Genomic DNA, 12,784 nt, shown 5'->3' with positions numbered 1-12,784 from the left:
GAAGGCGAGTCAGTGGGATTGAGGAGATCCTCGAAGTATTCCTTCCACCTCCCGACAATGTCCCCAGTTGAAGTCAACAGTCCCCCACCTGCACTGAAGATGGTGCCTGTGGAGAACTGCTCATTATATCATATAGATCTATAAAGAAAAACCATAGATTTAAAAATATAGAACAGTGGAGCACCTTAAGGCCCTCGCCTCACAGCCAGAGGGTCTGGTTTAAATCCCACCAGGGACATTATTGTGTGGAGTTTGCATGTTCTCCCTGTGCATGCGTGGGTTTTCTCCGGGAACTTCGGCTTCCTCCAACAGGCCAAAAACATTCTTCATGGGTTAAGTGGTGACTCTAAACTGTCCTTAGGTGTGAGTGTGTGTGGGAGTCTTTGTATAACCCTGCGACAAACTTGCAATTTCTCCAGGTTGAAAGAAATCCCAGAAGAACCAGACTTAGCAAGGATGATTATGTACCATAACCAGGAGGTGTCTGAGAGACCAGGAAGTAGACAGACAAATATTGAAACATTAGTGGTAAAATGAAGAAAGTAACTGTAGTTAAGAGACAAAGACATGTTGGACTAAAGAAACATGTTAGTAACTGAAGCAAATGGAGGGAAGGATAAAAATAGACAACCTCAGTTCACAGTTTCTCTTAAGACAAAAGAGAAATGCTAGTAACTGGAACTATCAGAGAGATAAAATGGTAAATGGTTTATACTTATGTAAACCTGTACCTTTACCTTCTTTCCGTTCTGTTGGTCTCCTTTTGTGTTTTTTGTTCTATCTCAGGGGTCGGGAACCTTTTTGGCCAAGAGAGCCATAAATGCCACATATTTTGAAATTTAATTTCGAAAGAGCCATACAATAATGTAGTGTCCTTTCCCCACACTGAGGCACGGAGACTTAACCTCTTTTAAAGTTCTTTATTCCGATTACTGCAGACCGCAACAAACGCCCTTCAATTAATTCAGCAACTCCTGAATCTCTCCCACCGAGACGAGAGCGCTTCTCCCAACTTTATATTCCCCTGCTCCCGCTGCAGCCCTCCCATTTCCCTTATTCGGCCCATAGCTGAACCCCATTGGTCCAAACTACCTAACAACAGGCTGAGCGACAGAACTGAGAGCCAATCAGATCTCTGCTTGACGCGTTCAATGAACTCCAGAACTTTTAACGCGGCCCAACAGCCATCCAACTCAGTCCGCGACAATTTGTTTAAAACTAAATATACAAATGAATGTGTGCATTTGATTTAATTTTAACATTTTTAAAGTAAAATAAGTCTGTGGATTCTTTTTAATAACATTGTTATTCTGTTGCTAATAAATGATGAGTATTTCTCGTGGTAGTTTTGCTGATGGTCTAGTCTGGTTGATACGTGGTGAGTTTCTGCTTCGTTCAGGCGTTGAGACTTTAAACGTCATCGTAGGTCTGAATGTTCTATAGATGTGAGACAGACTGCTCACATGCAGACGGGGAGTCAAACACACACTCACACGCTGCAGTGAGTGACGGGAAGCGGGTTTTACGTTTTTACAATCCCTGCGCGATTCACCTGCTGTCCCCACAACCCCTCACCCCCACCCTCTGCTTTCTCCCTCACACATCCCGTCCCCGCATCTGCGCGCTCTTTCTCAGAGACGGGAGCGCGCAGTTTTAGGCACGTCAATTCACAGGTTTCCAGCTGGTACAAACTCTGTGAAATAATAGATAATAGTAACTGATAGCGCTGGCGCAGATTTGTCTCTCTAAGCACCGCTACTACTGCGCGCCTCTGACATCGCATCGCGCCCGAGAAGGACTGGTCTAATGAAAAAAAAAAACTATAATTAAAGATTTGTCTGCGAGCCACATGTGACCATCAAAAGAGCCATATATGGCTCGCGAGCCATAGGTTCCCGACCCCTGTTCTATCTCCTTTGTTTTTGCACAGGTGGGCTCTTGGAGGGCCCCGCCTCTTCTCTTGTCTTCGTGAAGTGCGCTTAGCTGCCTGCACTTTAGTTCATTTTCTATTTAAGCTCACCTGCTTCTGTACTCTGGGTCAGAGTAAAGTTTCTGTTGGTTCTCCATGTCTTGTCTATTTGCTTGACTTGCTATGTTTGGAGTAGTACTTTGGTTAAATTGAATTATTCTCCTCACTCGACTTGCTTTTTCGTTTCCTGCATTGGGGTCATCCTGATTCCCCGTAACACCTTCCTTGAAGGTCAGAATGACTTTACAACCACAGTCCCATTTACACACATTCATTCATACACAACCTATAACCACCAGGAGCCATGTGGGGTTCAGTGACTTAGACATATTGGTGGGGATCAAACTTGTGATCTTCCTATCAGAGGTTGACCTCTTCACCTCTTCCCCATGGCCAACCCAGCAAGAAGAAGACAAACTGAAAAATAGTGTTAATTTTGTTTAAATACAGCACAAATACAAGTTTGTGACTACAACACAGTAAGTGCTGGTGTGAGAGGAGGCCTGGTGCATCCTAAACCAATCCCCAACAGTCTAGGCCCATATAGGCACACCTGCATCTGCCTCCCATACTAAAATAAGGAGTTGATTGTGCAAAAGTTGAGCTTACTAGTTGATGTTTCTGCAAGTCTATGATACAACTGAGAGTTAAATCAAAATGTAATTAGTTTGTGGGGGTGAAATAAGTAGACATGTCTGTTATTTGTATAACTGGTCATTACTTTTTCTGTCTCAATCCTTATTGGATCAAAGTTACGATGATGCAACACTGGTTGGTGAGAAGGCTGATAAAGAGTCTTCTCAGAAGCACGAAACTCAGACAACGCCCATAAACCCAGCAGCTGTGGCTGAAGGTGTTCTCCTGGACATTTTCACTGTCTGTATTTTCTCTGCTTTGTTCATGACATGGTTTGCAGGGTTTTACAGGAGACCTGAGTCATGGAATCTGAAGCTGCTGTCAATTTCACTCAAGCTGTGATTGACCTACATCCGTGCTACGAGATTGATCACTTCAGCTACAAACTAACCTCAAGTCCTTCTGTCATTTGCGTGATTTTATATTTCTTTCTTGCTCTGTTGTCAGTTATCACAGTTTGTGGGAACCTCCTTGTGATCATTTCAATTGCTTACTTCAAGCAGCTGCACACTCCCACTCACTCCCTCATCCTGTCTCTGGCTGTGGCTGACCTGCTGGTTGGGATTGTAGTTTTCCCTCTCAGCATGGCGTTCTCTCTCAGCTCCTGTTTATTTTATGAGGGTTTGCTGTGTAAGGTACGGGACAGTTTCGACATCACGCTCAGCACCTGCTCTATCATGAATCTGTGCTGCATTTCTGTTGACAGATATTTTGCTGTGTGTCAGCCGCTGATGTACAAAACTAAAATCAACCAACATGTTGTTGTTTTCATGATCGTGGTGAGCTGGGGGATTTCTGCACTTATTGGGATTGGAGTGATAATTGCTGGGTTGAATAATGATAAGTGTAAGGGTTCATGCTTTATTGATATTCTCATGGCTAACACCATAGGGCCGACCGTTTCCTTTTACTTCCCAGTGATCATAATGTTGTGTATTTATCTGAAGATTTTCCTTGTTGCTCAGCGACAGGCTCGCAGCATCCAGATGGCAGCAAAGTGTGCAGCAGCTGTTAGCAAGATGGAGAGAAAATCCACCAAAACTCTGGCTACTGTTCTGGGAGTTTTTCTCTGCTGCTGGACTCCTTTCTTTCTGTGCATCACATTCTTGCCTTTTACCAGCAGTCCAATCCCTGTCCCTGTGATCGAAACACTTAACTGGCTCGCCTTATCAAATTCAATGCTCAATCCATTCATTTATGCATTCTTTTACCAATGGTTCAGGTCAGCCTTTAAAATCATTGTCTCTGGACAAATATTTCAGGGTAATTTTGCCAATTCCAAACTAAGCTGACTTGTTTAATTTCCCTTTTTTTAACCAATTCAGAGGTGAAATGTTAGCTACTATTTCTTTGCTCCCAAAGTTATAAAGCTGAGGTCAGCTGGTTGGACTTCACATTATTTTGCAATGTTTTCAAGTCATAGCAAGTTTGATTGTCTCTTTGTAATTTTTTAATGTTTTCTAAACATTCATTGACGAGTTAGTTAAAGCACCCCAGCTTAAGTATTTATAATTTCCAAAGATTAAAAATGCCTTTATCCTTTGGGGCTTTGTTTTATTATTTAGTTTTTGAAACACAAACAAAATGACACATTTCCAACAATAAGGTACAGTTTATTTAAAGCTCCTTTTAAGAATTTAAAGGGGTGTGTCACAGAAACAGCAAGAAAGCATTGAATATGCAATTTATACTATAAAAGCTGTCCTGATAACAGTTGTTCTGCTAGTTTTTGCTTTCACAACATTGTTCAGCCTGTTTAGTTCTGAGTCTTCACATTTTTATTTTTATCTTTTAAATTTTCTTGTTTACTTTGACCTTATTTAGTTTAAATAATTTGGCTTTTAGTCTTTAAAATCCCACCTTTAACACAATTCAGCTAGTTTCAATTTTTTTGCTTGGTCAGTTATTTAACATTCTACCTTGAAATGTTGTTAAAAACTATTGAGCTAATGTTGACATTTAACAATTTAATTCATTGAACATTAGACATTATCTTAGTGTCATTCAACATTTTTATGGACTATTCCACATGATGTGCATTATTTATGTCATTTTTAAATTCATTTTTAAATTCTATTCAATTTTATCTGTATAGCCCAAAATCACAACAACAGTTGTCTCGATGGGCTTCGTATAGGTAATTTCTATAGCATTGTTAGCATTATATTACATTTTAAGGTCATTTTAGGACTTGTCTACTTTGCTCAGAGAATCAGGCCTTTGATTTTCAAAGATTGTTCAACATCATTTGGTAGCCTCAAGGTTTGTTAAGCATGTTTTGCATTTATCCATTGTGAATTCCATCAACATCTGTTTAGCTGATTTACCAATTATGTTGACATTGTTAAACATCAGTTGGCTTATTTTCGTTTTCCTCAGTATACTAACGGTTCCTCAATGAACCAATTGGCACGGTTTGAAATTTGGATTATGCCAACTATCTTGAAGTTGGATTGGCATTTAACTTGCATGTAAAGAATTTAGGATATTTATTAATATTGTGTTATGGTTTAAACCCCTTGATTCCTATTTGTGGAAGTATGCATCAATCCACTTCTGCCCAATATTATTACCTTAATTTAGTGTCTAGTTGAAAGCAAAACACAAGTTATTCTTTTTTTTTTCATTGCTGGAAATATATTCAGACATCAAGGGGTTAACTCATTTTTAATATTTTTTTGCATTTCTGCACTAAGCAACATTTTTTTGTATAAAAAAAATCACACTTTCTGTAGAAATGATTTATCTAAACTTTTGCACTTCACAAGTTTTTATTGTCATTACTTGTGATGTACATTTATCAGTAAAATGTATCAATTCTTTTTACCCTAAACCAACTTCCATTATTCTGTGCGTTCTACTTCGCCTCCCAAACTTACTGTGACTTTTCAAGCTGTTGCAAGGCCAGGGATCTAAGGGGTACATGTTTGTCAAAACTTAAGGCCCCAACTTGGATGTTTGACACTTTAACGTCTAATGAAGGACAGTCTAAGAATGTAATGGCAATTTGTCTTTGTGTGAAAAAGATTTGTGGCTGTAGTTAACATTAGAGCATACAGTACGGAATCATAATTATATAAACAGATTTCCACTCTTTGCAAAATGTTTTGTTTTCAGAAGTATTTTTAGACCTTGAAAACAACACTGAAACAGAGAGATATTCTTTCTTAGAAGTGGACACACAGATCTACAGACACAAGCTAAAGTTACAACCACAGGAAAACTCCATCGCCAGTAATCAATCAACCAATCTGCTTCTTTTTCCTATATTGGTAGCTACTTGGATGGCCACCTCTCGCTACAATATTGTAAAACATTACTATCATTATATCATCTAGATCTATAAAGAAAAACCATAACACGATTTAAAAATATAGAACAGTGGAGCACCTTAAGGCCCTCGCCTCACAGCGAGAAGGCTCTGGTTTAAATCCCATCAAGGACCTTACTGTGTGGAGTTTGCATGTTTTCCCCGTGCATGCGTGGATTTTCTCCGGGAACTCCGGCTTCCTCCCACAGCCCAAAAACATTCTTCATAGGTTAAGTGGTGACTCTAAACTGTCCTTAGGTGTGAGTGTGTGTGGGAGTCATTGTACAGCCCTGCGACAAACTTGCAATCTCTCCAGGTTGAAGAAATCCCAGGAAGAACCAGACTTAGCAAGGATGATTATGTACCATGACCAGGAGGTGTCTGAGAGAACAGGAAGTAGACAGACAAATATTGAAACATTATTGGTAAAATGAAGAAAGTAGCTGTAGTTAAGAGACAAAGACATGTTGGACTAAAGAAACATGTTAGAACTCTCCACCTTTTCCCCATGGCCAACCCAGCAAGAAGAAGACAAACTCAAAAATAGTGTTAATTTTGTTTAAAGACAGCAAAAATACAAGTTTGTGACTACAACACAGTAAGTGCTGGTGTGAGAGGAGGCCTGGTGCATCCTAAACCAATCCCCAACAGTCTAGGCCCATATAGGCACACCTGAAGGGATGGTTTGAGGCCAGACCTACCCTTCTTAACTGTTATCTTTTTTTAAAAAGTAATGTATTTAGTCTGGACTTAGAGATAGAAATTGTGTCTGCCTCCCATACTAAAATAAGGAGTTGATTGTGCAAAAGTTGAGCTTACTAGTTGATGGTTCTGCAAGTCTATGATTCAACTCAGAGTAAGATCAAAATGTAATTAGTTTGTGGGGGTGAAATAAGTAGACATGTCTGTTATTTGTATAACTGGTCATTACTTTTTCTGTCTCAGTCCTTATTGGATCAAAGTTACGATGATGCAACACTGGTTGGTGAGAGGGCTGATAAAGAGTCTTCTCAGAAGCACGAAACTCAGACAACGCCCATAAACCCAGCAGCTGTGGCTGAAGGTGTTCAGCTGGAAATTTTCACTGTCTGTATTTTCTCTGCTTTGTTCATGACATGGTTTGCAGGGTTTTACAGGAGACCTGAGTCATGGAATCTGAAGCTGCTGTCAATTTCACTCAAGCTGTGATTGACCTACATCCGTGCTACGAGTTTGATTACTTCAGCTACAAACTAACCTCAAGTCCATCTGTCATTTGCGTGATTTTATATTTCTTTCTTGCTCTGTTGTCAGTTATCACAATTTGTGGGAACCTCCTTGTGATAATTTCAATTGCTTACTTCAAGCAGCTGCACACTCCCACTCACTCTCTCATCCTGTCTCTGGCTGTGGCTGACCTGCTGGTTGGGATTGTAGTTTTCCCTCTCAGCATGGCGTTCTCTCTCAGCTCCTGTTTGTTTTATGAGGGTTTGCTGTGTAAGGTACGGGCCAGTTTCGACATCACGCTCAGCACCTGCTCCATCATGAATCTGTGCTGCATTTCTGTTGACAGATACTTTGCTGTGTGTCAGCCGCTGATGTACAGAACTAAAATCAACCAACGTGTTGTTGTTGTCATGATCGTGGTGAGCTGGGGGATTTCGGTGCTTGTCGGGATTGGAGTGATAATTGCTGGGTTGAATAATGATAAGTGTGAGGGTTTATGCTTTATTGATATTCTCATTTCTAACACCATAGGGCCGACCGTTTCCTTTTACTTCCCGGTGATCATAATGTTGTGTATTTATCTGAAGATTTTCCTTGTTGCTCAGCGACAGGCTCGCAGCATCCAGATGGCAGCAAAGTGTGCAGCAGCTGTTAGCAAGATGGAGAGAAAATCCACCAAAACTCTGGCTACTGTTCTGGGAGTTTTTCTCTGCTGCTGGACTCCTTCCTTTCTGTGCATCACATTCTTGCCTTTTACCAGCAGTCCAATCCCTGTCCCTGTGATCGAAACACTTAACTGGCTGACTCTGTCAAATTCAATGCTCAATCCATTCATTTATGCATTCTTTTACCAATGGTTCAGGTCAGCCTTTAAAATCATTGTCTCTGGACAAATATTTCAGGGTAATTTTGCCAATTCCAAACTAAGCTGACTTGTTTAATTTCCCTTTTTTTTAACCAATTCAGAGGTGAAATGTTAGCTACTATTTCTTTGCTCCCAAAGTTATAAAGCTGAAGTCAGCTGGTTGGACTTCACATTATTTTGCAATGTTTTCAAGTCATAGCAAGTTTGATTGTCTCTTTGTAATTTTTTAATGTTTTCTAAACATTTATTGACGAGTTAGTTTTTCAACAAAAAAGTATAGTTTATTTAAAACTCCTTTTACGAATTTAAAGGGTGTATTGCAGAAACAGCAAAAAGAATTAAACTATTATTGTCAGGTGGGGAGGGCTGGGGAGCATGAAGGACCCAAAATGCAGAGACGGGAGCACACATTTAACAAAAAATGCTGCAGAGCAGTGTAACAAAACCAAGACTAATCTTACTGTGGGTATAGCACGAACCGATGGGAAGGAAGTAAGGGAAGAGACGTTACATTAGAGACATTACATGAGAGACATTAAAGACAGAATTGACCAGCCATATTTCTTCCTGAACCCAGCAGAGCGGGACATGCCGCTTCTGGAGGCCTACTGCTTGGTAGCAGAGCAGACCAGGACATACTGGGATTTTGACCAGGCCCAGTTCTCCGCTTTTGTCATGAAGGGGAGCTGTCATGCCAGGAGGGGGGGTTGTCGTCGCCAATGCCGTCCTCTTCAACGTCCCATTTCTGTTCCGTTGGTGGTCCTGGACGCACCACAGCCTCTTCCAGTGGTGGTCCCGGATGCACCCCAGGACCCTTCCTGTTCCGGCAGTGGTCCGGGACGCACCACAGCCTCTTCCAGTGGTGGTCCCGCATGTATCCCAGCCCCTTCCTGTTCTGGTGGTGGTCCCGGATGCACATCCAAAGGGGTGCCTAAAACACACTGGCCCGACCCGCCGCAGTTCGATGACTGGCCCGACCTGCCGGAGCTTGACGACTGGCCGACCGCCGCAGCTCGACGACTGACTCGACCCGCCGCAGCTCGACGACTGACTCGACCCGCTGCATTTCAACGACTGGCCCGACCCGCTGCAGCTCGACGACTGACTCGACCCGCCGCATTTCAACGACTGGCCCGACCCGCTGCAGCTCGACGACTGACCCGACCCGCTGCAGCTCGATGGCTGGCCTGACCCGCCGGAGCTCGACGACTGGCCAGACCCGCCGCAGCTCGACTCCATGCCTGACCCGCCGGAGCTCGACGACTGGCCCGACCCGCCGCAGCTCGACTCCATGCCTGACCCTTTAGTCGACTCCATGCCTGACCCTTTAGTCGACTCCATGCCTGACCCTTTAGTCGACTCCCAGCCTGACTCTTTAGTCGACTCCATGCCTGACCTTTTAGTCGACACAATGCCTGACCCTCTTGTCCACTTCATGCCTGACCCTTTAGTCGACTCCATGCCTGACCCTTCAGTCGACTCCATGCCTGACCCTTTAGCCGACTGCATGTCTGACCCTTTAGTCGACTTCATGCCTGACTCTTTAGTCGACTCCATGCCTGACCTTTTAGTCGACACAATGCCTGACCCTCTTGTCGACTTCATGCCTGACCCTCTAGCCGACTGCATGTCTGACCCTTTAGTCGACTCCATGCCTGACCCTTTGGTCGACTCCATGCCTGACCCTCTAGCCGACTCCATGCCTGACCCCTTAGTCGACTCCATGCCTGACCCTCTAGTCGACTCCATACCTGACCCTGTAGTCGACTCCATGCCTGACCCTTCAGTCGACTCCATGCCTGACCCTTTAATCGACACAATGCCTGACCCTTCAGTCGACTCCGTGCCTGACCCTTTAGTCCACTCCATGCCTGACCCTTCAGTCGACTCTAAGCCTGACCCTTCAGTCGACTCCTCCGGAACTGCCGCCCAAGTCTATGTGGCCTCCTGGCCGTCCTCCGGACCTGCCACGTTGGACTGCGCGGCCTCCCGGCCGTCCTCCGGACCCGCCACGCAGGTCTATGCGGCCTCCTGGTCGTCCTCCGGACCCACCATGCAGGTCTACACAGTCTCCTAGCCGTCATCCTTGGTCGACTTTTGGAACCTCGGTACGGTTCCTTGAGGGGGGGTACTGTCATGGTTTGGGTTTCTTTGTATTGGTTTTTGCTTTCTGTCATGTTTCACTCATGTTTGAGTTCTGTTTCCTGGTTTATTTTGAAAGGTTTTCTGTTTTGTCATGTTCTTGAGTTTTACTTCCTTGGCCCCAATCTGCCCTGATCATGTTCTACTGTGTCTTGTCAGTCCTGTCTCTATAAAAGTCTTGTCTCTGCCTTCCTCTTGTGCTGGTCCATTAATGTCTTTAATGTCTCTCATGTAATGTCTCTAATGTAACGTCTCTTCCCTGACTCCCTTCCCATTTGTTCGTGCAATGCCCACAGTAAGTTTAGTTTTGGTTTTGTTTCCTCCGCCTTGCAGCGCTTTTTGTTAAATTATTAAACCCCTTGCCCTGGAACTGTGTGCCTCCGTCTCTGCATTCGGGGTCCTTCATGCTCCCCAGCCCTCCTAACCTGACAATTATACTCTTTATACTATAAAGGCTGTCCTGATAACAGTTGTTCTGCTAGTTCTTTCCCAACATTGTTCAGCCTGTTTAGTTCTGAGTCTTCACATTTTTATTTTGTTTTATCTTTTATATTTTGTTGTTTATTTTGACCTCTTTGATTTTAATTTTTCGGCGTGGCAGATCCAGAGGATGGCCGGGAGGCCGCGCAGTCCGGTGAGGCAGGTCCGGAGGATGGCCGGCGTGGCAATTGACATGCTGATAGCAGGAATGTCCACCAGAGCTGTTGCTAGGAAATTCAATGTCCATTTCTCCACCATACTCCAAAGGTGTTTCCGAGGTGTTTCCGAGAATTTGGCAGCACATCCAACTGGCCTCACAACCGAAGACCACGTGTAACCACACCAGCCCAAGACCTCCACATCCAGCATGTCCACCTCCAAGATCGTCTGAACCAGCCACTCGGACAGCTGCTGAAACAATCGGTTTGCATAACCACAGAATTTCTGCACAAACTGTCAGAAACCGTCTCAGGGAAGCTCGTCGTCCTCATCGAGGTCTCGACCTCACTCCAGTTCGTCGTCTTAACCGACTTGAGGGGGGCAAATGCTCACATGCGATGGGGTCTGGCACATTGGAGAGGTGTTCTCTTCACAGATGAATCCCGGTTAACACTGTTCAGGGCAGATGGCAGACAGCGTGTGTGGTGTCTTGTGGGTGAGCGGTTTTCTGATGTCAATGTTGTGGATCGAGTAGGCCATGGTGGTGGTGGGGTTATGGTATGGGCAGGCATATGGTATGGGCAGGCATATGTTATGGGCGAAGAACAAAGGTGCATTTCATTGATGGCATTTTGAATGCACAGAGATACCGTGACGAGATCCTGGGGCCCATTGTTGTGCCGTACATCCAACAACATCACCTCATGTTTCAAGTAAGGTCAAAGTCAAAGTCAGCTTTATTTTTCAAATATGCTGCATCCATAAGACATACAGCACAGATGAAATTGCTTTTCTCTCACCCCACAGTAAAATAATAAATAAACAACATAAAAATAGATAAAAAGACAGTAATAATAATAAGAAGAATAACAGTAATCTAAACAGTGCAAAAGAGCAATGACATGGTTAAAGTGGTAGTTTAAAGTGACATCAGTGCTGAGAACAGTAAGTGGATGAGTCAGTGGTGGTAGTCTTTGGTGAAGATGGTGTTCTGAAATGGTGTGAAGTTTTCAATGTGAGCTTGTAGGATGGAGTGGAGGGGCCAGAGGAGGGAAGGGAGGGAGTTGAGTGTCCTTTTGCCTGATGGAGGAAACTGTCTTTTAGTCTGCTGGTTCTGGCCTGGAGACTTTGCAGCCTCCTCCCTGATGGCAGCAGGTTGAAGTGTCTCTGGGATGGGTGGGAGGGGTCCCCTGCAATCCTAAAGGCTTTGCGGGTGAGGCGGGAGCGGTAAATGTCCGAGAGGCCAGTAAGAGGGACACCAACGATCTTCTCAGCTGTTTTCACAATGCTGCAGAGTCTTCTGGTAGGATCCGGTGCAGGCTCCATACCACACGGTGATGCAGCTGGTCAGGATGCTCTCGATGGCGCCCCTGTAGAAGGTCTGCATGATGGGGAGAGGAGCTCTGGCCCTCTTCAGTTTGCGGAGGAAGTACAGGCTTGGTTGGGATTTCTTGGCCAGTGATGCAGTGTTGTGGTTCAAAGACAGGTCGTCGGAGATGTGCACCCCCAGGAACTTGGTACAGCTCACCCTTTCCACAGCACCACCATTGATGATCAGTGGAGCGTGCTGGGTCGGAGTTCTCCTGAAGTCCACAACCATCTCCTTTGTCTTCTTCACATTCAGGTGGAGATTGTTGTCTTTGCACCACAGAGCCAGGCTGCTCACCTCACTCCTGTAGGGTCTCATCGTTGTTGTTGATGAGACCCACCACTGTTGTTTCATCCGCAAACTTGATGAAGAGGTTGGAGCTTGATGTTGGGGTGCAGCATGATAATGCACGGCCCCATGTTGCAAGGATCTGTACACAATTCTTGGAAGCTGAAAACATACCAGTTCTTGTATGGCCAGCATACTCACCGGACATGTCACCCATTGAGCATGTTTGGGATGCTCTGGATTGGCGTATACGACAGCGTGTTCCAGTTCCTGCCAATATCCAGCAACTTCGCACAGCCATTGAAGAACAGTGGACCAACATTCCACAGGCCACAATAGACAACCTGATCAACTCTATGC

The 12,784-nt window shown here is 44.2% G+C and overlaps 2 protein-coding genes across 2 annotated transcripts; both read left to right on the top strand.

Moving 5' to 3' along the window:
* Positions 1–2,635: 2,635 nt before the first annotated feature.
* LOC144990216 (trace amine-associated receptor 1-like) lies at positions 2,636–3,897 on the top strand. Its single transcript, XM_078943246.1, has one exon. The coding sequence runs from the start codon at positions 2,908–2,910 to the stop codon at positions 3,895–3,897; it is 990 nt and encodes a 329-aa protein (XP_078799372.1). The 5' UTR covers positions 2,636–2,907.
* A 2,630-nt stretch (positions 3,898–6,527) lies between these two features.
* Positions 6,528–8,053, top strand: LOC144990215 (trace amine-associated receptor 1-like). Its single transcript, XM_078943245.1, has one exon. It carries the CDS (start codon positions 7,064–7,066, stop codon positions 8,051–8,053), a length of 990 nt encoding a protein of 329 aa, XP_078799371.1. The 5' UTR covers positions 6,528–7,063.
* The last annotated feature ends 4,731 nt before the right edge of the window (positions 8,054–12,784 follow it).

The sequence above is a fragment of the Oryzias latipes genome, chromosome 24, assembly GCF_053564925.1.
Source record: "Oryzias latipes strain Hd-rR chromosome 24, Olatipes_Hd-rR_3.1".
NCBI lineage: Eukaryota > Metazoa > Chordata > Actinopteri > Beloniformes > Adrianichthyidae > Oryzias > Oryzias latipes.
Note: the sequence above shows the minus strand (reverse complement) of the source record. Positions and strands in the feature narration are given on the sequence as shown.